The 27831-nt window shown below is 34.8% G+C and overlaps 1 protein-coding gene and 1 long non-coding RNA gene across 14 annotated transcripts in view; one reads left to right on the top strand and one right to left on the bottom strand.

The window, feature by feature from the left end:
• SPAG16 (sperm associated antigen 16) overlaps nucleotides 1–27831 on the top strand; it is a 911935-nt gene that overhangs the window by 549376 nt on the left and 334728 nt on the right. For all 11 annotated transcript variants that reach the window (XM_077885066.1, XM_077885063.1, XM_077885062.1 and 8 more), the window contains one exon: nucleotides 6794–6920. In XM_077885066.1, the coding sequence (XP_077741192.1) occupies nucleotides 6794–6920 (127 nt within the window). The remainder of the gene's footprint in view (nucleotides 1–6793; nucleotides 6921–27831) is intronic.
• Nucleotides 11322–27831, bottom strand: part of LOC144305922 (uncharacterized) — a 188600-nt gene continuing 172090 nt past the window's right edge. For 2 of the 3 annotated variants that reach the window (XR_013372949.1, XR_013372950.1), the window contains 2 exons: nucleotides 24036–24127; nucleotides 22469–22881 (listed from right to left, as the gene is read on the bottom strand). This is a non-coding gene — a long non-coding RNA (uncharacterized LOC144305922). Of the gene's footprint in view, nucleotides 11386–22468; nucleotides 22882–24035; nucleotides 24128–27831 lie in introns of those variants that run through there. The other variant, XR_013372951.1, reaches the window with a different exon arrangement.

Raw genomic sequence — 27831 nt, 5'->3', positions numbered from 1 at the left:
TACACTAATAGTGGGTGACTTCAACACAGCACTCTCAGCAAATGACAGATTTTCTCAGCAGAACATCACCAGATAAACAAGGGCTTTGAATGATACACTGAACCAAATAGATTTCACAGATATCTGCAGAACATTCCATCCTAATGCAACTGAATATATATTCTTCTCAAGTGCAAATGGAACTTTCTCCAGAATAGACCACATACACAAATCACAATCAGGGTCACAAATCAGATCTAAACTGATACCAAAATATTGGGATTGCCCCTGAATATTTTCAGACCATAATGCTTTGAAACTAGAACTCAATCACAAGAAGAAATTTGGAAGAAACTTCAACACATGGAGGTTAAAGAGCATCCTACTAAAAGATGAATGGGTCAACCAGAAAATTAGAGAAGAACTAAAAAGATTCATGGAAACTAATGAAAATGAAAATAAACTGTTCAAAATCTTTGGGATATAAGAAAAGTGGTCCTAACAGGGAAATACATCCCAATACAAGCCTCCCTCAAAAAATTGGAAAAAAACTCAAACAAGCTAACCTTGCACCTAAAGGAACTGGAGAAAGAACATCAAATAAAGTCTAAGCCAAGCAGAAGAGAGATAATAAAGATTAGGGCAGAACTCAATGAAATAAATACCAGAAGAACTGTAGAACAGATCAAAATCAGGAGCTGGTTCTTTGAAAGAATTAGTAAGATAGATAAACTCCTAGCCAGCCTTATTAAAAAGAAAAAAAGACTCAAATTAATAAAATCATGAAAAGAAGAGAAAGGAACACAGACAATACCAAAGAAATACTAACGATTTTTAAAACATTATGAGCAACTATATGCCAACAAATTAGGCAATCTAGAAGAAATGGATGCATTTCTAGAAACTCACAAATTACCAAAACTGAAACAGGAAGAAATAGAAAACCTGAACAGGCCAATAACCAGCGAGGAAACTGAAGCAGGCATCAAAAACCTCCCAAGACACTAAAGTCCAGGGCCAGATGGCTTCTCAGGGGAATTCTACCAAACGTTTAAAGAAGAAATAATACGTATTCTACTAAAGCTGTTCTGAAGGATAGAAAGGGAGAGAATACTTCCAAATTTGTTTTATGAGGCGAGCATTACCTTGATTCCAAAACCAGACAAAGACACCACCAAAAAGAACTATAGGCCAATATCTCTGATGAATATGGATGCAAAAATTCTCAACAAGATACTAGCCAATAGGATCCAAGAATACATTAAGAAGATTATTCACCATGACCAAGTGGAATATTTCCCCAGGAGCAAGGGTGGTTCAACACTTGTAAAGCAATAAAAAAGAGAAAAAACAAGAACCATATGATCCTCTCAATAGATGCATAGAAAGCACTTGACAAAATACAGCATCCATTTCTGATTAAAACTCTTCAAAGTGTAGGGATAGAGGGAACATTCCTCAATATTGTAAGAGCTATTCATGAAAAGCCCACAGCAAATATCATTCTCAATGGGCAAAAACTAAGGGCCTTTCCCCTAAGATCAGGAACATGACAGGGATGTCCACTCTCACCACTGCTATCCAACATAGTACTAGAAGTCCTAGCCTCAGCAGTCAGACAACAAAATGAAATAAAAGGCATTCAAACTGGCAAAGAAGAAGTCAAATTCTCCCTCTTTGCCAATGACATGATACTGTACATAGAAAACCAAAAAAAAAAAAAAAAAACCTCCACCCCAAGATTGCTAGAACTCATGCAGCAATTTAGCAGTGTGGCAGGATACGAAATCAATGCACAGAAATCAGTGGCATTTCTATACACTAACAATGAGACTGAAGAAAGAGAAATTAAGGAATCAATCCCATTTACAATTGTACCCAAAAGCATAAGGTACCTAGGAATAAACCTAACCAGAGAGGTAGAGGGTCTGTCCTCTAAAAACTACAGAACACTTTTGAAAGAAATTGAGGAAGACATAAAGAGATGGGAAAACATTCCATGATTGTGGATTGGAAGAATAACTATTATGAAAATGTCAATGCTACCCAGGGCAATTTACACGTTCAGTGCCATACCTATCGAAATACTATGGATTTTCTTTACAGAGTTGGAACAAATCATCTTAAGATTTGTATGGAATCAGATAAGACCCCGAATAGCCAGAGGAATATTGAAAAAGAAGACCAATGCCCAGGGCATCACAATGCCGGATTTCAAGCTGTATTCCAAAGCAGTCATCAAGACAGTATGGTAACAGCACAAAAACAGACACATAGGGATCCCTGGGTGGCGCAGTGGTTTGGCGCCTGCCTTTGGCCCAGGGCGCGATCTTGGAGACCCGGGATCGAATCCCACGTCAGGCTCCCAGTGCATGCAGCCTGCTTCTCCCTCTGCCTGTGTCTCTGCCTCTCTCTCTCTGTGTGTGACTATCATAAATAAATAAAAATTAAAAAAAAAAAAACAACAACAGACACATAGATCAATGGAACAGAATAGAGAACCCAGAAATGGGCACTTAACTCTATGGTCAACTAACATTTGACAAAGCAGGAAGGAATATCCACTGGAAAAAGGACAGTCTCTTCAATAAATTGTCCTGGGAAAATTGGACAGCCACATGCAGAAAAATGAAACTGGACCAATCTCTTACACCATACACAAAGATAAACTCAAAATAGTTGAAAGATATAAATATTAGACCAGAATCCATCAAAATCCTAGAGGAGAACACAGGCAACACCCTTTTTGAACTTGGCCACAGTAACTTCTTGCAAGACACACTCTGAAAGCAAGGGAAACAAAAGCAAAAATGAACTATTGAAACTTAAGATAAAAACCTTCTGCACAGCAAAAGAAACAGTCAATAAAACTAAAAGACAACCTACAGAATGGGAGAAGATATTTGCAAATGACATATCAGATAAAGGGCTAGCATCCAAGATCTATAAAGAACTTATCAAACTCAACACCCAAGAAACAAAAAATCCAATCATGAAATGGGCAAAAGACATGAACAGACATTTCTCCAAAGAAGACATACGCATGGCCGACAAGCACATGAGAAAATGCTCCACATCACTTGCCATCAGGGAAATCAAATCAAAACCACAACGAGATACCACCTCACACCAGTGAGAATGGTGAAAATTAACAAGACAGGAAACAGCAAATGTTGGAGAGGATGCAGAGGAAGGAGAACCCTCTTGCACTCTTGGTGGGAATGTGAACTGGTGCAGCCACTATGGAAAACAGTGTGCAGTTTCCTCAAGAAGTTAAAAATAGAGTTACCCTACAACCCAGCAGTTGCACTACTGGTATTTACCCCAAAGATACTGATGTAGTGAAATGCTGGGACACCTTCACCCCAATGTTCACAGCAGCAATGTCAACAATAGCCAAACTGTGGAAGGAGCCTCAGTGTCCTTGGATAGATGAATGGATAAAGAAGATGTGATATATGTATACAATGGAATATTCCTCAGCCATCAGAAGAGATGAATACCCACCAATGCTTTGATGTGGATGGAACTGGAGGGTATTATCCTAAGTGAAATAAGTCAATTGGAAAAGGACAATCATCATAGATTTTAAATCATATGTGGAATATAAGACATAATGAAAGGGATTATAAGGGAAAGGAGGGGGACTGAGTGGGAAAAATTAGAGAAGGAAACAAACCAAGAGAGACCCCTAACTCTAGGAAACAAAGGGTGGCAGAAGGGGAGGTCGGTGAGGAGGGTGGGATAACTGGATGTCAGGCACTGAGAAGGGCATTTGATGGGATGAGCACTGGGTGTTATACGTTGGCAAACTGAATTTAAATTTAAAAATGTAAAAAAAATCATAAACAGTACTTTATATTTTCAAAAATTACAGAAGTGCTATTTTAAAATGTATTTTCTATAATAAAACATCAAAAGTGCTAAAGCATTCCATTATGATTTTATAAGACAGTACATACATATGAAAAGTAGACTAAGAAATATTAGGAAGTAAATGAAGTAGAAAACATATATAAAATCTTTTGATACTTCACACACACCCAAATAAAAATAAACACAATTGAGACTTATAAAGAACAGCTGTGCAATAAAAAAATAAAGATATAAGTATCATAGTAAAAATGTTAAATGTATAGGCAGAAAGAGACAAAATAAAAATAAAACACTGTTGGTGTTTCTAAAGAAGAAAAAAGTGGAATAAATGGAAGAGAAAAAACTAAAGATACAGTGAAAGCAAATCATTCATAGTTGGGCAGAGATGGGAAGAGAGATTAGGTTGTCCTCAGACTTTGCCCATGGTACAAAGAGTGGAATATTTCTTTACAAAAATTTGAGAACTGATGGTGTCAGGTATTATAGCCAGTCAAAATTCCTCTTGAAGTACCGAATGATCAAGAAAATGTAAAAAGTATGGGTGCAGAGGATTAATTTAAATATATATTAAATAAAAACTGGGAGGACGGGATGGGGGGCACTAAATAACTATGAGATTTGTGATGATTGACCAAATACGTGTTATGATTTTTGATGTTGTAATATTAACAATATGATTTCAAGGTTTTGGGAGGTTGGTAAAAGAAAAGTGGGAGGAATTATACATTTGTTCATTTCCTTTTTAAATTGTACTTTTCTATAAGTGAAAAAAATAAAAATTTTAATATTTTTGTCTTAATGTTAGGATGTCTTTTAGAGAATGATATCTTGTAATAAATATTTACTTGATGGAGCAATGCCTTTAATTCTGCTTATTTTGTTTTATGATTAAATTCTATATTACTGTTATTTCACTATTGTTTTTTTGAGTGAGAGAAAGAATATGAATGCAAGTAGAGGGAGTAGCAAAGAGAGAATCTTAAACAGGCATCATGCTCAGTGTGGAGCCCAACACAGTGTGACCCCAAGATCATGACCTGCTCCAACATCAAGAGTCGCATGCTTAACTGACTGAGCCACCCAGATGCTCCAATAATTTACCACCTTAATAAAATAAATTCATACTTCTTATTTTTTGTAAAGCTCTGTCTCTCCTTAGAGCTATGGAGAACAATTACTGTTCTGGAACAATTACTCTAAGAGTTACAGATGATTATTTCAACAACGTGGGCTTTGGAGTATAAACCTTTAAAAAATGTTTTGTACTTATATTTTGGAAATCATTAGAAAATAGCAGATAAATTTTCTACAAAAACAATAATTCCTTAAAAATAAAAAAGTAATTTATTCCGTATGTTTTAGCACTAATCTCAAAAAAAACTATAATAAGTAAAATCCAAGCATATTTATTAATATCCAAATATATTTTCTTAAAGCACCAGGTATTAAATATTTTAAGCTTGTGAACCACGTGGTCTCTCTTAAAACTATGCAATTCTGCTATTGTAGTGGGAAAGCAGCAATAGGTATGTGTAAACAAATTGGCATATTCTAATTAAACAGTATTTGCAAAAATAGGACCATGGACCATGGTTTGTTGACCTCTGATATATATAGACACATATCATCAACTTTAATAATCAAACTACTATCAAGATCTCTCAGAAATATTGAGATAAAGACACAATTACAAAGTGGCCCTATTAATGAATTTATTAATTTTATTTCCTTGTTCCTGATATTAATATAATATTTAATCTTTATATAGAAAGTTTCAATCAAAGAGAGTGTCACTGAGTAACCCACATACATATTAACATACACATCAATCTTAGTATCTCTTCATTTTTTAAAAAATGCCAAAAATCAAGTAAGGAGGAACAAACTTTGCTCCAAACAGTTCTTAGATGCTGTACTGTTTGACTTCTTCCTTTCCCCTTTATATTTACAGACTTCAGCAATGAATCTTAGAATGTTGGAGCTGGATTGGCACTCTGTGTACATCAAATTAAGGAATCTCATTCTCATAGGAAAGATTGCTGTCACTGATTGAGTAACTTGACCATGGTCACTCTGCTAGTTCTTGTCAAAATTAGGATTGGAACTCAGTCTCCTAGCTCCCATTGCAGAGGTTTTCCCACTACACGATACTAACCGAATATGACATGGCTTAAGCCAGAGAGGAGCCAGTTGATCAGACCTTAACTAATTGGTTATCATATTGGAAATGTGCTTATATTGACTCCTGGGTTCTCATCATTATTAATTATCCTGCTTCTACTCTTTTCTATTTTAAAATAGGGTTGGAAAGTTCATTAAAAGCAATTAAGCATTACAAACAAGGAATAGTACTGCTCTGTATATATCCTGTTCATTAAAAAAAAAAAAAATCCTTTGATAAATTGGCAAAAGGCAAAACTGGAGTTTTCTTTCCTTCTCAGTTATTTCTAATAGTTTAGATCAGTGGTTCTCAAACTTTACCATGCATCCAAAATACCTGGAAAACTTTTAAAATACAGATTATTAAGCCCCAACCTCAGAGTTTCTGATTCAGCGGGTTTAGGATGAAGCCTAAACACTTCTATTTCATTATTTTCTTTTCTTAGTATATCCCTTTATTAGATGGGGACAATTATTATGTAGTCATTTCATGAGACAGAGTAAATGAACAGTATAAAGATGGCTTTACCAAGTGACTTTATAAATTGAAGTTAACTTAAATTTAGTCAGTTTTATGCTGCTAATTCTATACAGTGCTTAGGATAGAAGATGACTATAGAATTTCCCTATAAAATGTGGTTCATGTACATTTTTGCCATTTATAAAACTACTTCATGCCTCAAGTACTTAAATTATCTTCATTAGCATTGTGTAAAGTTAGAAGAAACATTTAGGTGCTAACTCCTAAAACATGAACTCTTCATTTCTCTCTATACAGTGAAAGATGCAGATGCACTTTGTACGGACATACAGATTCTGTGAACAGCATTGAGTTTTTTCCTTGCTCCAACACTCTTCTCACAGGTTCTGCAGATAAGTCCCTGTCTATATGGGATGCAAGAACAGTAAGCAAATTATCAACCTTTTTCTAGGTTTTAAGTCTAATGTTTCTTGGTCATTCTTTAGATACTGGATACAACTTATAAAATAATTGTGCAAGGGCATGGAGGGTAAAAGAATGGTGGTAAGTTTCTATTTACAAGATCTTGCTTATACACTTTTATCCACCCTGCCTCCTAAATTTAAGAGTTATAAAAATAATGCAATTACTTCATAAGGCATTAATTCAGCAATTACTTATTGACGTAGAAACTCTGCTGGTATAGGGAATATGAAAGGGGAACATGGGGATCCCTGGGTGGCGCAGCGGTTTAGCGCCTGCCTTTGGCCCAGGGCGCGATCCTGGAGACCCGGAATCGAATCCCACGTCGGGCTCCCGGTGCATGGAGCCTGCTTCTCCCTCTGCCTGTGTCTCTGCCCCCCCCCCCCTCTCTCTCTCTGTGTGACTATCATAAATAAATAAAAAAGGGGAACACATAGCACTTCTCCTTAAGGGTCTTGTAGCAAAGAGAAACAGACTATCTTAATGCAGTGAGGTATTTTTTTAAATGGAAAGAATATATAAGGTACAGGAGGAAAGCAAGAACTATTATCTGCCTGAAAGACCATGGATGGATTCCAAGAGGAGTCTGTGCTTGAGCTTAGAAGTGGAGGAAAAATAGGATATATCAGGTAGTCTTGAGAAGGGTGGATTCTGGGAGCAGGTAGTGCATGTACAAAGCAGTAGGAATGTGAGACTGCAATAGCATATTGCAGGAATAATGAAATATATGAATAGAGCTTATGGAGGAAAAAAGATATGGCAGGCAAGAGTATACAAATAGGCAAGGACAAGATTGTAAAGTATCCGATTCAGGTTTTATAGTGTTTCAGAGGGAATCTATTAGAATGTGAAAGAATCAGGGTAACATAATAAAATTTGCCTTTTATAAAGACTAATATAATATGGTAGTTGAGTAAGGGAGTCAGTTTTATTGAGGAAGCTGGTACAATAGGCTATGAGTGGATGGGAATTTGAACTGGGAGATTGTAAAAAAAAAAAATAGAGGAGAATATATTAAATACAGGAGTTTTAACTCTCAGACTGTTCTTTTTAAAAGTATTTTATTTATTTGAGAGAGAAAGAGAGAGAGAACACAAGCTGGGAGGAAAGGCAGAGGGAGAAGGAAAAGCAGACTCCTCACTGAGCAGGGAGCCTGACCACTGTGTGCGTGTGTGTGTGTGTGTGTGTGTGTGTGTGTGTGTTGGGGGGGGGCACAGAGCTTAATCCTAGCACCCCGAGATCATGACCTGAGCTGAAGTCAGACACTTAACCAAGTGAACCACCCAGGCTCCCCAACTCTCAGAATTTGAAGAGTGACTGGAGGTAGAGATTATGGGTTATTGTATATAAGGTGACTAGCTGTGTCAGTTTGTCCAAGACTGAGGAATCTCCTGGGTTATGGGATTTTCAGTGTTGAAACTAGATAGTCCTAGGTCACTGTTGCTTTAACAGAAAAATAGATGTAAAGAAATGGAGACAGAAGATAGCAACTGCATTTTTTAAACACTTTGGATGTGAAGATGAAAAGGAGAAAAGACTGTAGCTCTGGAATCAAAAACAAAGGATCCTCCTTTGTTCAGACAGCAAACAACATGCTTATTTGTGTAAAGAAGGAGCAAGGGGAGAGAAAGGGATTGAAGATGGAGGAAAGAGAGAAGAGAGCACAGAGGTTTATTGAGCACAGCTTTTAGTAATTTGAGAAATGCCAAGATATGCAAAACAGAATCTCCATATCCTTTCTTAGCAACATTTAACGAGGATAACAAAGAAAACAAGGACTCCAGGAGACTATACAAAAAAAGAAGAAATATCCATAGTTTCTGATTCCTGGGTCACTGAAGAAATACAGCTTAAAACTTCTCCCATTTATCTTCCCATATAAGACACATGACTAACATCAATAAAGGAATATGATGCTGAACATACAGATGGTGGGAATAGCAATCCGATTCAATTTGGTAGGCCCTATTTAGTCCTCTGAGACAAATCAATTTGGGATGAAATAGAGAACAAGAAGTCCTCAGGTTCACACATTACAGGAAAAAAAAAAAAGCTAAAAATGCCTTAGACATCAACTTCACATGTTGCAAAAATTTAGACTTCTGCTGAAGCAGAAGTCAAAAGGCACTGAAGAAAAAGAGTGTCAGACATGACTTAAGAATAAAATCAGAATGATTTGTTGTTGAGTACATAGGTCCTGCAACCTCCTCTTTGCTTTAGAATAGCTTAGACTCTGATGCAGCAGAGTTCACTCCTGCTAATGGAGCATCAATGGAAAAGCAAGATTTTCAAATGCATTTAGCCTAAATACTTAGATGGGAAGTGCATATAAAAGCAATTGGTAAAGGAAAACCCACAGAGAAAATATTAATTTAGCAGTGACCTAAATTTTATGTTCATTTTCTCTTGATTTTAGGGGTTCACCACCCCCCCCGAAAGTGCCATAACTGAGTATTCTCAGAAAACATGTCTCTTATTTTCTCTCATATGAAAAGCTGAAGCACTAATGCTTGGAAGTAAAACTGTTCTCATTAAGAGAAGTTGCCTGACATATCTGCCTTAAATGCACAGAGTTGTGTACTGATGGTGACCTTCCTACCTGATGTTGCAAGCCCTTCTTGTATTGTTATTCCCCGTGCTATCTCTGAGAGCAGAAAAAAGAAATTCAGCACAGCACAGGGTCTTTAGGATACAGCAGCATAGCACTGACTTAGATGTATGTGCATAGAAAGGTTGTGAGTCCCAAAAGTATCTCTTTAATCCATATAAATATATATCTTAAATTGGTTTAATGGCAAATTAAAATTTATATTACTCTACATGCTAGCTTTAAATTAATTAATACTAGAGGGCTTCTGGGTGGCTCAGTCGTTTAACATAGCAAGCCTCATCAGGGAGTCTGCAGGTCCCCTGCCACAGCAGATAGGGACCTTGCAGGTATCTTGCAACAGGATCCTAATTCCCCTACTCTACTGCAGACTTAACCCCTCCATCTCTGTAGCAGGAGTTTTCTAAAGCAGCTCCAGATCTCCTCCCATAATAGACATGCACAAACCTGCTAACACCACATGCCCTACCCCTGTACTCTCTAGTGGACCTGTCCCCTCCAAAGGTCCTTGGTCAAAGCCCATCCAAATTGTTGTCACAAGTCAGGCAGTGTGCAAGTAGCCCTGAAGGGGTCAGAACCACTCCAAAGTGAGAACACACCACACACACAAGTCCAACTGTGGCCCCAGCAGTGGTCTTCAGGAAGACATCTGGTGTAAGTGTAGTCCCTACCCACCAACAAAAGCATCTGACTCTTGATTTCAGCTCCAGTCATGATCTCAGAGCCCTAAGATTGAGCCCTGCATCAGGCTCTGTGCTCAATGGGAAGATTGCAGCAGATTCTCTCTCTCCCTCCCTCTGCCCCTACCCCTGTTTGTGTGTTCATGCACACACACACCCTCTCTCCTAAATAAAGAAATAAATCTAATAAATAAATTTTTGAAAAGTTAATTAATAATAGGAAAGGACTCTAAAATATTTTGATGTAAATTAAATGTCATTCATAAATAATAGTAAATGCATCATTGATCAGAAATAAAATTAATCCAATGAGTTTATGTTCTGAAAACATTTTCAAAACAGATGGTAAAGTATATATACTTAAATTGATATTTTGTAATATAGAATTAGGATGTAAACCAAAGGGAAATTGACTTATTTTGTTATTAATAATTAAACAATACAAGTTATGAACCAAAATATTAATATGAAAATCTACAGGTAATATATTGATGTAGGAGTGAGTTAGGGGCAGACAGGGCTAGGCAGGGAAAGATAAGGAAAGGTCCCAGAGTCAGGCTCCTACCCATCCCAAGATAACAGAGTTAAGACAGTAAAAACAGAAAAATAAACCTGGCTCCCTAGCTCCAAAATATTAGAGAGTATCCCCCTTTAAGGGCTACTAAGTAATCACAGAAATCCCAGATGTAAAGAAATGTTATGGAGGTGATATTAACCAGAGAGAAGGGAACTGGTTGTTTGTGCTCACGATATTTACAAAAAAAAATCTTGTTTGTTACATGTCCACCATGTTTCTTTTAAATATAGACATGATATTTACAAATCCACCCTGATATTGACAAGAAATTTACCAAGCTTCCTGGTCAGTTTCAGACCATAAAAATCTTCTGTGGCAACCCTATCTTGACCTCTCTCCCATTTGAGAGCTTTCTTTGTATCTCTGCTTAATAAACTTCTATGGCTTTGCTCACTCTGTTGTCAGTGAGCTTCATTCTTCAACTCTATGACACAAGAACCAAGCTCTCCCGTATCAATACAGCAACAACTTTAGAATTAAATAGAATGGTTTTACTAACCTTGTATTAGGCAATTCCAGTGATTTTGTTTCAGATCCATTTCACTTGTTTAAAACACAAAACCTTGAAAAACATAGATTTAAAAAAAATTATAGCTTTTTATTTATTTTTACAGCTTTTTAAAAGTACATGTTATATGTTGTGACTCTCATATGAAATTATTAGCTCTATGAACCATCCTGATAGTTCATGAAGGAGTTAAAGAAGAAATTTATTTTTGTAGTTGAATATTAAGAGCTATTAAAAAAAAACAGGGTTGCTATAGTTTCTTTGATGTGAGAATAAAAACTACACAACATTTCAATATGGATGGCATTGTTTGGACTTGTAACATGAACCGCATCTGTAGTGTGCCAGTGTACTTCTTCTTTATAACTTTTAGAGAGTGTTAATTCCTTGATAAATGATAAACTGTCTGATTATACTGAAAGTCTGAGCCTAAAGGGAGATGAATGACTTCCTTCTCTTCTTAGTAAAGCAAGGACAGTCCATTTTGTCACCTCAATGTGATCAATTACTATTGAGACATCCTCTAAAATATCTTCTGATGAAACATGAAAATGACCAGTGGATTATATTCCTATAAATTAATTTTAAACCTCTTTCTCCCATTTCCAAACATATACTAGTCTTAAATCATTAACCTAATCTAACAGCTTATTGTCAAAGATAATGAATGTAGAGACCTCTGAGTCAGTCTCTAAGTCAACCGGACAGATCAGCTCTGAATTTTGTGGGGATGAGGAGACGGATATAAATCTCTATAATTACCAAATGGAGGCTGTTAAGTAGCCTGCAGTTTGAAAACTCATGAACTTGCTCTGTTTTATGGGACTACATGCAGAAAGTATTCTTTCCCTCGAAGTTATGAAACAGTGAAGTTTTTTTATTAAAATTGAAAAATAAGATTGTAACATTGCCAGAAAATGATGTATAATATAGGACATTTAATGAAAACTTACAATGCCCTCTCAAAAAGTGACATGAAAAAAATCCCAACATACATCAGTAATTTGGAAGCCCATTTAAAATAAATGCCATGAGATTATTAGTCATTCACAAATCTAATGAAAACATTAAGCTTTCTGATTATTTTTAAAGAATGTGATCACTGTATAGTAAAACATAGAATAGGATGAGTAATATGTCTCTGAGTTGTTCAGAGCTGGCCTGGCAACAGGCAGAGTCTCTTGTGATGAATCAGTCTCTTATGATGAATCAGACACAGAGAGTTTGTGGCCAGGATGCCTTTGGTGGCTATGCCTTGACCCCTAGACTAACTGCAGGCTCTTATCCAGCATACAATGTTGTCCTGACTTAGCTTTAGCCAAAATACCCAGTAACTGGTCACTGTGAATTTGGATAAAGTAGGGAGGCTAGAAACTCACCAAAAAACCTTTTACTTTTAAGTCTTGTCTGGTGCCTAGCCCATTGTCAACTCCGTAGTTCAACCTGTACCCTGCATACACCTGTCGGTTTCCCCGGATGGAAGCTGGTGAATTCTCAGAGGAGACTGGCATTATTCAGAAGCTAGAATGGGAAAATAAATGCAAAGCTTGCACCTTCTTTCTCTAGGTTTTATTCTTCAGGCACTTTCAATTTAGTAATCTTTATTGAAGAACTTTGTGCCAGACAAAACCCTAGGTTCTGGATTGTTGACTGTGACAGAGTCCCTGCCATTAGTGAGCACATCATCTATTAATTACTATGCAGTGGTAATAAAGATATAAATATATATGATATATATATATCATATATATATACACACACAGAGACACACACAAAGACAAGTTATTTTAAAATACTGTAGTTATTGTTGTATATAACTATAGCTTTTGGGTTTTGTATGTTTGTTTGTTTTTCACAAAAGCTCACTATTCCAAGATGTGATTTTATGGCTAATACTGATTGGATACCTCCTATGTGCCATCACTCTACCTGCATCATCTATGTAATGCTTACTGGAATTAACATCATTGTCTATATTAGAAATTGAAAAAACAAAAGCTTAAAGGAATAGAATATGTTGCCCAAGGTCAGCCAATTGGCCAGTGGCAGAATCAAGAAGCAGGCTTACTCTCCAACCTCAACTCTGTATTATTATTTTGTGGTGTCTAATTTTTGTTGGTTCTCACTGAAAATTAGAATAGTGTTAAAATGACATTTCAAGGAGAAACAATGATTTAATATGCCTGTATTTCCAAAATATTAGGTTACCACAGTAATTCAGTAATTCACAAGTCAGATCTATTGCAAGGATTTAGCAACCATCAGAGCTGCAAATGATGCCTCACAGATAAAAAACTCTAAGGGAAAAAGTGCCTGGTCTGTAGCTATCAATCTGGATACTGGATGTTTAAATTCATCCACCAATTATGCAAAGGCATTTTTGTTAAAATTTTGCTAGGCATTTTTCTCATCCTGAAGTTGATTGATTGCCCTTATAAACTAATCAGAAGTTCTCAGATACAGGCAATGTGGTACAAACAGATATGTTTGAGAAAATAAATGTATTCAATTGTGTTTCTATAGAATCCTGGGTTTACATCCCGAATTATCTTGTCGTTATATCAGACAGTATAGCACAGTAGTAGTACACATTCTGACTAGAGTCAAACTCAAATTCTGCTGCTTACTAGTAGTGCAGTATGGCCATAATTGTCTAAAATCTTTGTGCCTCAATTTCCTCATTTGTGAAATGTAGATGGTAGTAGTAGCTATCACATAAAGGTGTGATGGGGATTAAATGACTAATCATAAGTGCTTAGAGGATTGACTGATATAATAACGTAATATTTTTCAGAGATTCTTATAACAGCTGATATAGTTGTTTACCTACTCATATTTGTCTGTCATGTAACTGTGAGCTTTCTTCTCTAATTTCGCATTTGTTGGCAAACAGAGGCTCAGTAGATTTTGGAAGGAAGAGAGGGAAGGGGGAAAAACCATTCATCAGATTTTTTTTTTTATTCCAGAAAGCATTTTACTTGAAAAATCCACTGTTTTCTAAAAACTAAAAACTAAGTATTTTAACACACAATTAAAAAATCACATATTAAAGAAGTTAATTTATTTAATTTTAAATCTTATTATACTAAGATTTCAAGATTGTACTTTAACTCCTAAAATGCTGTGTTTCTTTATATATCTCATCCACAACACATAAAATCTTTGCATACATATCACAAATATATCGTTCTTTTTTTCTCTTATCTTTTTTAGTTAACAAAAATAGCATTATAGTGGCCAGCAGTGGAAATACTAGACTTTTGTATATAGGTTCCAGGCTTTGAAAAATATGTCATATTTCAATAGAAACAATGATTAATCACTATGTGTTTCTAACTGAAACATACAGATAGATCAGTTTTATGCGATTATTTCAGTTCTGTAAGTTAGAAGTAACTCCTTCATACTTCATGTAGTTCATTTACATTTAATCCAATAAAGATGTAAAGTTGTGGTGTAAGTGGACATAACAATAAGTAACATCTCTAACCAATTCCTTAGAAAAAGTTAAATATTCTCAATAACACTTTACTCTTGTCATGACTAAGACACCCCTTTACTTTGTCTTTTATATTGAATTGTCTGGATTGGATTGCATTCTAGTGTTGGAGAGACCAATCCAAAAGAAAAATACCAGATATTAAAAACTTATCCTTTGAATAAAAATAAGAGGAGCTAAACCTCAAAAGCTTTTCCCCATATGCTTACTCAATTTGTATTCATTGCTGAAATGGTAATCTGTATCAATTTGAAAGTATATTATTAGTAGAGAAATTATTATCTAGGAGGGTATGATATTTAGGTATAGACAATTCATTTCTTGTGTTCCTTAGTAATAGCTATAAGAATAGCTAGTGTTTATTTTGTTGGGTAGATTCGACACATGATTTAAACATCATAAACAATTATTGCATGTTAGAAACTATGTTCACCACATTATAGATGAAGACAATGACTATCAGAGGTGTTTAAGTTTTTCAAAGGTCCACACCTTGGGTACCTGGGTGGCTCAATCCATTAAGCATCTACCTTCAACTGAGGTCATGGTCCTAGGGTCCTGGGATCAAGTCCTGCAGTGAGCTCCCTGCTCAGGGTAGGCAGTCTGCTTCTCCCTCTATCCTTCCTCCCTGCTAGTGATCCCTCTCTCATGTTCTCTATGTCTTGAATAAATAAATAAAAACAAAGATCCACAGCTCTAAGTGGTGGTCTTAAGATTGCAACCCTGAGACATATGGGTGGCATAGCTGGTTAAGCATTAGACTCTTGGTTCTGGCTCTGGTCGTGATCTCAGTGTTGTGAGATGGAGCCCTGTGTTGAGCTCTGCACTCAGCACAGAGTCTGCTTGAGAGTCTCTCTCCCTCTCCTTTTGCCCTTTTGTTCTCTCTCTCTCTCTCTCTCAAATAAATCTTAAAAAAAAATAAAAGATTGTGATCCTGTTCCTTCTGGCATGAAAGTCCATGTCCCTTTACTGCTACAAATTATCTCTATGTTATTTAATGACATTAACAAAACTTGGTTATTGAAAGGCATTTGTAAACATCTGTCTATGACACTGAGTATGGTAGTGTCCCAATAAAATGAACACCTGTAAATCTAATTCAGCTTCATCACCTTGCTTCCTTTATTATAATATATTTTCTTAGGAAAGAATAAGAGTAAAATCATTTAGTTATCCTTGTATGTATCCTTGTATATCCTTGTAAAAATTATATAACATATTGCAAAGTTAAACAGAGATTTTTCTTTCATTTCTCTTTGAATAACATAAATGACTGTTTCTTACTTTTATTCATATTGCCAGTGAAATTATACGGATAGATGATTGTTGGGAAGTTAAAGCCAAAGAAGAGGCATGCATGTCATCTTTTTTAGATGTGATAGAACCTAGATATGGTCTCTTGGAAAAAAATTTTTAGAGGGGGGCCTATTTGAATTCAGTAGGTCCCATAGGATTTTCCTGTAAGAATATTGAGGACACCTTAATCATAGAGCTTGTTTGACCAAAAGTAAATGCCAGTGCATCACCTCTACCCTTTCTGCCTTGACTACACTGTAGAGAAAATGTAGATTTCTAAGTCCAATAGAATGGAGTTTGAATCCAGATTTTGTCACTTTCTAGTTGTATCTAGTAAGGCATGGTGTTCAACACCTGTAAAGTTCAGTATTTTCTTTTTAAACATAAATAATAATTAAATCACAATGTTAACACTGGGAATATGTATTTTGAAGTCAAAAATGAAGCTTTTTCCCTTGATTGGTAGCTGAGAATGCTAGTGGCAAGTCTCCTCATGATTTGCAGCTCTGTCTCTTTGGTTGATGAGTTAAATGGTGCTTAATGAAATTGAACAATTGCACTGCAGATTGCTTTACCCAGTGTTTTGTCTGTCACTTTCAAGAACTCAGTGACTGTAATTCATTGCATCAATTTGTAATTCCACCATCCCTGTGGTGTTTGTTTGACCTATCCTGCTTGTAGTCCCCTAATTTCACTTTAACATATAGAAATTACTTGGGAATAATCTTGTCACTTGTTATTTATTCTTTTATACATTCAACCTATTAAAGCTTCAATAATGATGACTTGGCTGTACTTCAAGATAGTCTTAACTTTGAATTAATTGTAGCACTACATCTTAATTATAATTTTTAGGTACCATTGATGAAACTAGAAATTAAATGCAGCATTTTTTGGCAAGTGTTTCTGGCATCCTACTGTGGTTGTGATCAGTGTAAGGTAAAGCTACACTTCTTGTTATGTAGAGCTACGGCACCAAGAAATTATTAACAGTTAGTTAAAATGCATTTCTAATGGATAATCATGAACACTCCATATAATCATTTTTTGACCGTTAGTTATACTCAGGCCTTTTATTACTTGACTACCTAGCATCCAAGAAGCATTCTCATCTGGAAAGAAGCTAGCAATGTATGAAATTTGGCATGAGGCCAGATGAAAAATTCTTTCTTGTTTGTCTGTTTTTGTTCTTGTTCATTTTTGTTAGTTTGTTTTTGTGGCTGCTGGGAAGTTAGCAAATGGGCATGCCTTTCTAGAACTTTGAATTTGGAGAGAATAATGCAGAGGCAGAGGACAAAGTAGGAAATTGCAGTTGAAGTATTTTTGAGAGTCCCTAATTAGAGGAAGTGTCTTAGCCAGATTCTCAGAAATTTTACAATGTTTAATATTACTTACTTGCCTTAGTTCTTACAATTTTTTTTAACAAACTAATTTTTTTTCTCTTTTGGGGGGAATGATGGGTAGTAGTTAGCAAAATAAATTTCTGTTGCTTATGTTCATGAATCCTAAAGGATACACACATCAAAACCCAAATAACTCCAAATTATTAAAGGTAGCTTATTAGATACTGAATGAATATAATTAGAAAGCGCAAATCAACAATGAAAAGGAACCCATGAACCATAGCACTTATGAAGACTTATAAACCAAAGGAAAACATTTACTTTACTACTTGAGTATGTGTTTGTGTGTATGTTCATCCTAAATTACTTATGGGTCAAAGAGTAACAGCATCTTAAAATTATAATGAGGAATTTATGAGCAACAACAACCCAAAAATATACTTAGGAAAAAGTTATAGTGTTAAATGATTTTATTACTGCTCAAGAAAGCCTGAAAATAAAACATCACTTTACAATATTAGGAATACTGCAATGAAATTAACTAAAATACCAGTTAGAAAATAATAAAGACTAAAGAATAACCTAATGGGGGAGGAGAAAATAGAATTTGTTGATCTAAAACCTGCTTCTTTGCAAAGTCATTAACAAACCATCTTTAGACCTGATTTGTCTTTGTCTCACTATTATCATTTTACTATTTCAGTAACATAGAAAAAAATAGAGAGATTAAAAGATAACTATTTCCAGTAATCTATTTGGAAAATCCTAAAAAACGAAGAACTAATTAAAATGTCATAAAGGTAGTCCAGCACAATTAAATTAAAAGTCAGTAGGTGTCCTCTTTGCTGGCAAAACAAAAACAAAAGTTAAAAAATGAAAATTCACCACATAAAACATATACTCCATAAACAAAGTTTTTGTGTTGGATATAAGAATAAAACTTATAGGGGGATCCCTGGGTGGCTCAGTGGTTTAGCGCCTGCCTTTGGCCCAGGGCGCGATCCTGGAGTCCCGGGATCGAGTCCCACGTCGAGTCCTGGCATGGAGCCTGCTTCTCCCTCCTCCTGTGTCTCTGCCTCCTATCTCTCTCTCTGTCTATCATAAATAAATAAATCTTAAAAAAAAAAGAATAAAACTTATATTCTTATTTACATTTAGGTAAATAAATGTTGACATGCATGTAAGGACATGCCAAGTTCTTTGATCAAGAGTGACAAACATACCACTTAACTACTTTATAAAGTTATAGGTTTAATGAATTCTAAGGAAGATCCTGATAACTTTTTTGTTTTTGGTGTTTTGGAAAATTGACAAACTGATTATAATCTTTATATCTGGAAGAGCAATTGATAAAACTGAATAAACAACAACAAAGATTGATAAGGAAAACTAGTGTACTAGGTTTTAAACTAAAATTAAAAATTACAATGAAATATAAAACTAAAGAAAGATTGATAACTCAATGAAAGAGAACATAAAGCTATGAAACAGATCCTAACTATATAGTATACAGGGATCCCTGGGTGGCGCAGCGGTTTGGCGCCTGCCTTTGGCCCAGGGCGCGATCCTGGAGACCCGGGATCGAATCCCACATCGGGCTCCCGGTGCATGGAGCCTGCTTCTCCCTCTGCCTGAGTCTCTGCCTCTCTCTCTCTCTCTCTGTGACTATCATAAATAAATAAAAATTAAAAAAAAAATTTAAAAAAAAAAAAAATATATAGTATACAACATAAAAGCTTAATCCCAAAAGGGAAATCTCCTTGAGTCTTCTTTAAGGAATCATTTTTATTTTCATTTTTTCCTTTCAGCCTTTCCCTATTTTGGTTTGTTGTTGCTGATTCCCAAATCCCTGTCTATCTAAAGGCTGGGTATCTTTGGACTTTGGATATCTGGTTAAAGTTCCATCTACTTCAAGGAGGGGTTATGCCACAGTTCAATCGATTCTTGCTTTTTAATCTTTTTTATTACAAAAGTAAGATTTTGTTCAATATAGAAAATGTGGACTTTTCAAAAATACTAAAAACAACTCTAAAGTTAACTAATTATACAACTTTTACTATTATAATCTTTCAGATTTTTAAATGCTATAGATATTATTTAAATTAAAATTCCTACATCCCGGATGCCTGGATGGCTCAGTGGTTGAGCATCTGTCTTTGGCACAGGTCCTGGTCTCAGTGCCAGGATTGAGTCCCACATTGGGCTCCCTGTGAGGAGCCTTCTTCATCCCTCAGTCAGTGTCTCTGCCTCTCTCTGTGTCTCTCATGAATAAATAAATAAAATCTTTAAAAACTAATAAAATAAAACAAAATTCCTACAGCCACAATAGTAATATTGTGCCATACCTAGTAATGCATAAATTAATTTGTCTTCACGCAGTAATACATATTGAATATTTTAAATATAAATATGTACATATTCTCACTCTCATTAATGTATCATGGATACATTATAATTAATTAAGTAGATGCATCACTGTTTGCTTGAATAATCTCTTACTAATGGATGTTTGGATTATTAGTATTTGGTACTCTAAACAAGAACGCAGAAAGCATCTTTTCAGGTGCCTTTTTTCAGTTGTCATTTCATTGAGATGTATTTAGAGGTGTTGTTATCTACATTTTTAAAAAACATTTAAATCATATTGATGAAGACTGTATAAAATGTTGACCATAGTTACTTATGTATTCCCTCCAACACTCCATGAATGTGCCTACTTTCCCATACTCTTGTCACTTCGATTTTATTAAATTAGATAGGCTAAAATTCTCTTGTCAATATTTTAATATATAATTATAGAATTTATAAGACCATTAGAATGCTTTTTCTATTTTTTAGGCATGTTTGATATGCAGGCTACCATTGACATTTATTTTTACATATTCTGGAATTGATGTTTAAGTTATCTGACATAAAATTTTGGGCAATTTTTAAAAATTTAGTTTGGTTAACTGGTTTCTTTGTTTTAAAATTCAAAGTAGTTCATTGTTTGGCTGAATTTCAGTTATTAAATTTTTCTTTTTTGTCTTGGGAAATTAGTCCTTCTTGAAATTTATAATAATTCTCTTAATATGGTACAATTAATGATTAAATGTGTTCTTTTAGTTAACTATTATCACATATAGCATATGTAATCTTACGTTATATTGCATATAATTATATATGTATTATAAATATATGTATAACATATGTTTTAGTTGTAATGTAACCCTCTAGTTTGCCCACTTTCTTCCAGCTATCTTCTGGGATTTGTAGCACCTGTCTGTGGCTAGATGATGGTGTAAGATCAAGCAAACTAGCACACTAGTGTACTTCAGTTCTTAGATTACACTGAACCATGCATGTCTTCCCCATATTCTCAGTAGTTATTCTATGCAGTTTACAGTACCCGACTGTAGAAAATGATGGTGAATTTGTGAGGAATATGGCATAGAATGCCAAGGCAGAAGTCATGCATTGTATGTCTTGCATGGCTTATGGGATTTGAATCACACTTTTATAAGAAATATCTTTGTTTATAGAGACCATAGGACTAGGAGTCAGTGGGCAAATGGTGAGAAATGTAGGAAATCTTTTCTTTGCCTTTTTAGTCACTCACAATCCCATGATGCAAAGCTACAGCCTTCCCAGCTTAGTAAATGGGCATTAGGTTGTCCATTAGTATTTTTTAATGTGTTTGCATGCTTTAGTCTCTTTCTGCATCTGTGTGGATACTACATATATCTCGATATCCAATTTTAATTTCATATTAAGTGCTTCAAACTAAGATTTTGATTTAATGTCCATTTGATAAAATGTTAATATATATATAAAGAGAATTCTTCAATAAGAATTTTCTATATCTCTGATGCAGTGAAATTGGAATTGCTTTTTTCTGGTGTCCTGGATAATTTTATTCTTTCTATATTATATGTGAAAAGGAATCTTGTTACTTAAAAAAATCATATATATAGATAGAAATACATACCCAAATCTCTACTACTGAATGTAATGTGCTCAATCAATACATAAGTATTAAATGCCTAATATGCAGCAAGCACTATTCTAAGTTCTATAGCTATGGTAATTAAAATATAAAAATAAAACAGACAAAAATCTCTGCTGTGGGGAGAGATTTTTGGAGAGAAGCAGATAATAAATGAGAAGGAAAACTAGTATGTCAGATGATGATACATGTTGTAGAGGAAAATAATCAGAGAAATAAGAAATATTTGGCTGGTGGAGAAAAGGGTTGTTACAATAGCAATTAAGAGCAATTTGAACAAAGGCCTAAAGAAGATAGAGAGGGAACCTTATAGATATCTGGGGGAAGAGTATTCCAAAGGAAAAAAATGCAGTACAAAAACCCTGGGGTGGGAACATGCCCAGTGTAGGTTTGAAGAATAATCAGGGGGTAACTGAAGTAGATGAGTAAGGGGAACAGCAGTTTAAAAATATGAAATGAAGCCAGAGAAGTGTTGGTAGGCAGGAAGAATGGAGGCAAGTTACATTATCTTGTAGGTCATTTTGATGACTTTAGTCCTTACTCAGGGTGAAAGTGGAAGCTATTAGAGAGTTTTGAACAACAAAAAAAAAAAGACTTTGTATTAGTCTAAAGGTTATAGAGAGGGAAAAGCCGTGGTGGATGCAAAAAAAAAAAAATCATGTGTGTCTATTGTACTCCCCCTGTGCAAAAGATGGCAGTAGCTGGGACTAGAATAATAGCAGAGAGGAGGATGTGATTTAAAAGAGAGAGAGAGAGAGAGAGAGAGAAACAAATGCATTCACACATACACACAAAAGGAAAAGAATGAGAAAGGAAAATGAATAGGAGCTTGGAAAATGCAGAGATACCTCACAAACAAGACTCACTCACACTTCCTCTAGCCCTTCCCTCCTAATTCAAACCTTCAAAGAGGAAACAAATTCATCACTCAGAAAGGAATAATAAAGGAAAACACATATAACTTGAATACATTTATTCTTATATATTATTTTGGAATTATAGGTTGACCTTGCAAATAACATTTGTCAATTTATGTATTATTTCACATGTATTATATAAAGAAGTACTGGCTTCTTAGTGCCATGGTTATGAATTTGAAGTCTGAAATCAATGCTGAAAAAACAAAGAGTTCTATCAATGACTTACACTTTTTTAGTGAATTTGATTCAACCTGTGTCCATTGAACAGCTCTGTGTTCAGAGATGATGCATTTACACTGGGTCAGCCACTAAAATAAAGCTAGGAGACCGTAGCAGATGCCATCAATGCCTTCCCGCATAACCTCTTATTCACCTGCGGTCTTGCTGGACAGTTCCCAGGCCCATTATCAACTTCCTGCCTCAAGGGTTCCATCTTCATCTCTCTGAGGTTTCCTTCTCTGAGGGTTTTCTTAGATGCCACAGTTTACTAGGCTCAAGTTCACACCTCTGGGGACAAAATAGAAGTCAGTGGATAAATAGCTTGGCATTCCTGTCCCCCAGTGGGACAACTGTGAAGCATGTTTTATATGGTTCCTCATAGGGTCCTCAGAAGGACCTCTGGGTCACCGTCCTAACTGCTCACAGTGCACTCATAACACACTCTCTACTGGCTTCTGCCTTGTTTTACTTTTCCCATTCCCTTATGTGTGCTTTCTGAGTTCACATCCTAAGTAAATGAGCTACAAAGTATTTGTCTCAGGGTGGGTTGAGTGGGAGACCTACACCAAGCCAAGTAGAAATCCTTGAATCAAGTTGATCATATTGGATGAACAAAGCAAAAGGCCCAGGAATATTCCACAGATATGAAGCAAGGGTGATGAGTGGCTCTTTTGGTTTTAATCTACTTCCTTGGCCCTTTTGTGTCTTACTTTGTCCAGCATTATAGAAACAGAATCTTCAAGAGTTAGCTCCATATTTCCCCTACGAAAATACACTGTTAGTGTTAGCATATATTTTACAAATGGTGAATCTGCTGCTACTTCCATAATTAATCATTTTTGTCAATAGTTACAAATGAACATAGCCATGAAATGCAGAATGAATAATAGAGAGCTGAAAATTTATGGGCATATTGAGGAGATATAATGATCACTTGTATCAGTAACAGAGAAGCAAGAATACAGCTGCTTGGAGCCTGGACCAATTTAGAGAAAAAAGAGGGACTTTGTGTTTTTACCATTAATAGCAAAGCTAGGGAGAATTTAAAGTGCCAGTCATCTGGAAAGCACAGTTAGATTCACAATTTGATGAAGTCTAGGGATATCACATGTTATAAGACCTTGGTAAAAATCAAATCCTAAAGTTATTTTAAAAAAATAAGGAATTTACAAAAGACAATAAAATAAACCCTTATGTCTAAATTAATTTTTTATGTTAATGTATTTTGAAACTATAACAAGGGTTTTTTGTTTGGCAAAGCTGAGATATAAAGACAATGGATGAGCAAATATTCAATGCCCCTTTCCTTTCCTTCTCCTGGCATAGTCTAAACTTCAGGAACAGAAATATCCATGACACAGGACACATTTTTTTATATATATACAAAGAATCAGAAAGGTACTACTTATTGAGAGATCAGAGAAAATGTCCACAGGACGCACATTTCTGAGCCATGGAAAGAGCTGCAGACAGATTGGGCAGCAAAGAAAGACATGAAGTGGGACTCTGAAGTCAACGGCCTTGTATCATTGTCCTGCAATGACAGGAAAAGTGAAATAGGTTTAATCAAAGCAACATGAACCAAATTAAGGGAATATTATATAACATCAAATAAACTTGTAAAATAGGTAAAAATTATAGCAAATGCATGATCATGTGTTTTCCCTATGATTGGTGTTAAATGCATTCATTTTACAAAATAAATATTTATCAAGTGTCAGTATTCTGGTGCGTGTGTAGCTATAGGCAAGGGGAAATGAGGCAAACATAAATAAAATGCAGCTCTTTTCTTATGAAATTTACAGTTTAGTTGTTGAAAAAGATATGTGAACAAGTTATTTCAGCACAGTGTCAAAAGGGCCAGGGTCTTCAGTCTAGCTGTCTGCAGAGCAGCAACATGATCTGATTTATACTTTCAAAGGATTATGCTGGCTCTCCTGTTGAGAATAGACTGACAGGGGGCAGAGAGACAATGATCCAGGCAGAAGACTTTGGTAGACTTGGAACAAGATGGTAGCAGGGGAGGTGATGAAAGGTTTTATTTATTAATTCATTCATGTCTTCATCCATTTAGATATAGTCGTAGTTATTCTGAAAAGTTATAACAATAATACAATGTACACTTGACCTAAGTTCCTCAAGTGTTAACATTATGCTGTATCTATTTTATCTCTTTCCCTCTTTCTGAATATACACATGCATAATATGTTTTTCCAAGACATTTGAGAATAGTAGGAATAATATCCCCTAGCCCACAAATAGTTTATTGTGTAATACCTAAAAACAAGGGTATTCTCTTAAACAACCATAGGGAAATTATTCAAATGAGTTAGTATCTATGCAATTATCTAATCTACAGACCTTATTCAAATTTGTCCAACTGTGCCAATGCCTATATAACAAAAGAAAATTTAGGACCATGTATTTCATTCAGTTGTATTTTTAGTTTCATCTGGAATAGTTCCTCATTCTTTTTTTGTGTTTCATAATATTGACATTTTGGAATAGTACAAGCCAGTTATTCATAGAGTGTCCCTCAGTTTGGGTTTGTCTGATATTTCCTCTTGATTAGATTCAGCTTATGAAACTTGAACAGAAATACCTCAGAAGTAATGACCTTTTCAGGGAATTATATCAGGAGGCACATGTTGTTGATCTATATCATTACTGTGGATGTTAATTTTGATCATTTGGACTCTGTTAATTCTTTAGACTATAGAGCAGATTATTTCACATTGTAATTAATAATTATCTTGTTACTTTGAGATTGTAAATATTCTGTGTCTTCTAAAAAAAATTCAGTTGGGTTTCTACTGAAAGGAAGAATTTTTCCTTCTCTCATTCTTAAAAATTTATATCAAAGTGAATTCATGTATTTCTTTTATTCAATGAGTTATAGTTTTATGTCATTACTTTAATACTCAAATTGTTCCATTCTTGGCTAATGAAAGCTCCTCCGTGGTGACCAAAGTGTCCTTTTGACACGTCCATATTATTCTCTGAACACCTCCCTCACTTCTAGCACAAGAGATTTCAAGCTCATCTTGTACTTTTACTGTAACACTGAAATCAGCCTTTTCGTCTAGAAGCCCTGGTTACTTTTAATGGAGAATGCTGTTAGAGATCAAGATCTCATTCTACTTGTTGTCATGACTACACAGGGTGGGAGGGTGGTCATTGCTCCTAGTCTTTCTCAGTAAACAGAGCTAGAAATAGATATAAAGAGGAATATGTGCGCATGCGTGCACGTGCATGCACACACACGCACACACACACACCTGTATCTATCTATGCAGCAAACTAGCTATATTACAAATTATGGATTCACACTGATATCTCTAATTCCAATCTAATGATAGAATTCATTCTAGTTTGGTCCTTTTCCATGTTTAAAACTCTCCTGTCTGCTAGTGACAAACAAAGCTCCAGTTATCTATAATATATGGACTTATATAAAGTACAATAATATAAAGTACAGAAAATAGTTTCATTATTACTAACCCCGGTCTCTAAGAAAGGAAACCTGCTAATTAGGTTTCAATATGTGCTTAGAGTTCTTTTTTGTCTTTAGCTTCAAGCCATATAGTCCAACTACTCCCCAACCATGTTTAACAGTTATTTGAGTTAGATGTTACTCACATCCCATTAGTTGGTGTTACTCATTCAAATGTTATCTATTTGAAACTTCTGTTTGTGCTCAACAGTAGGATTTTCTACCCTTCCTTATTTGTTTTATTCATTTCTCTTCTTTCTTCTTTCTTTCTTTTTTTGTCTGTGAAACATTAACATTCTAAAAGTCAGAACTGCATCAACTTCTATTTACCTTCTTTGTGTTTTCTGTTGCGCTTTTTTTTGTATTTCTAGATTTTTAGGCTGAGAATTTATTTAAGCATATTCTTTGATTGTGTTTAAGGATATATAATTTATTTTATTGCTTCTTTGTGTCTCACAGATTTATATATGTATACATATATACATGGACATATGTACATGTATATCTTAGTGTTTTCATTTACATATTTTAATATGTTCTTTAATCTTATTTTGTAGTTCCACATTTACTTAAGAATTATTTAATAAACATCATTTGTTAATTCTAATTAAAGTAATTAGAATTATCATTAATCTTTTTAAGATTTTAAAATAATTTCTAGTTTTTAATGTATTAAAATTTTACTTGTAACATTTTTAATTATGAAATTTATTTTTTGTGACTTAACATGTGATCAGATTTTATAATTGCTCCATGAGTGCCTGAGAAGGTATAGTCATGACTTTTCAGTGTGTAAATTCCCATATATACATAATATCTACTTTACTGGTTAGTTCTGTAAGACTTCTGTATCCTGTCCTTGTGTCTACTTCACTTATCTCATACTAATTCTGATGTATTAACATTTCCTAAGGTTAATATGTTTCTTTCTATGTCTTTTTACATCTTTTGTAGTTTTTTGCTTACAAAGGCATTGCTATATTATTTTGGTGCATAGATATTCACGATAGTTAGGTCATTGCCATGAACTGAGGCTTTTACCATTAAAAACAGCAATTCTCTGTCACATTAACACAGTTTAGTTTGAAGTTTATTTTGTTTATATCAGTATTGGCTTTGCTTTATTATTATTTCTAGAATTCTGGTATGTCTTTGCCCATCTCTTTCTATTTAGCTTTTCCAAAGTATTTTAAGTGTGTGTCTTCTGTACAGAATGTATTTGGATTTTGCTTTGTCAGCCAAATTGAAAATCATTTCATTTTAATAGATTTGTTAAGCCATTCATTTATATTTATTGAGATGTAAAGTGTTTAACTGTAACTCTCTCATATTATTTTATAATAATTACTGTGTATATTATGTTATATTTGCTATATTACTCTATGTGAAGTGGCTTGAGGGCTCTTTTTTTTTTAATATTCTTTAGGTGTTTAGGAAGGACTGTATTTTTGTTTTGTGGGCTTTTCACTTATTTTTAAATTCCTTTATTTCCCTGCTTTCTTTTTTTATCATGTTACTATGTTGTTTGCAGTTTTAATGACATACTTTTAACTCCAAACTATTGCCCACACAATAGTAACTTCCCTCTTCCTTCTCCTTTCTCCTGTCACTTTTAGTTGCATTATCTCTGTGAGAACATATAACATACTAGGTAACACATCATAAAACATTATTATTTCACCATCTACCTCATCTTTTAATGTTAAATCTACAATTAATTATATTAAAAGCTCACCAGTAGTCCT

Source organism: Canis aureus, chromosome 36 (assembly GCF_053574225.1).
Source record: "Canis aureus isolate CA01 chromosome 36, VMU_Caureus_v.1.0, whole genome shotgun sequence".
In the NCBI taxonomy this organism is placed as follows: domain Eukaryota; kingdom Metazoa; phylum Chordata; class Mammalia; order Carnivora; family Canidae; genus Canis; species Canis aureus.
The sequence above is the reverse complement of the archived record's forward strand: the minus strand, read 5'-3'. Positions and strand labels throughout refer to the sequence as shown.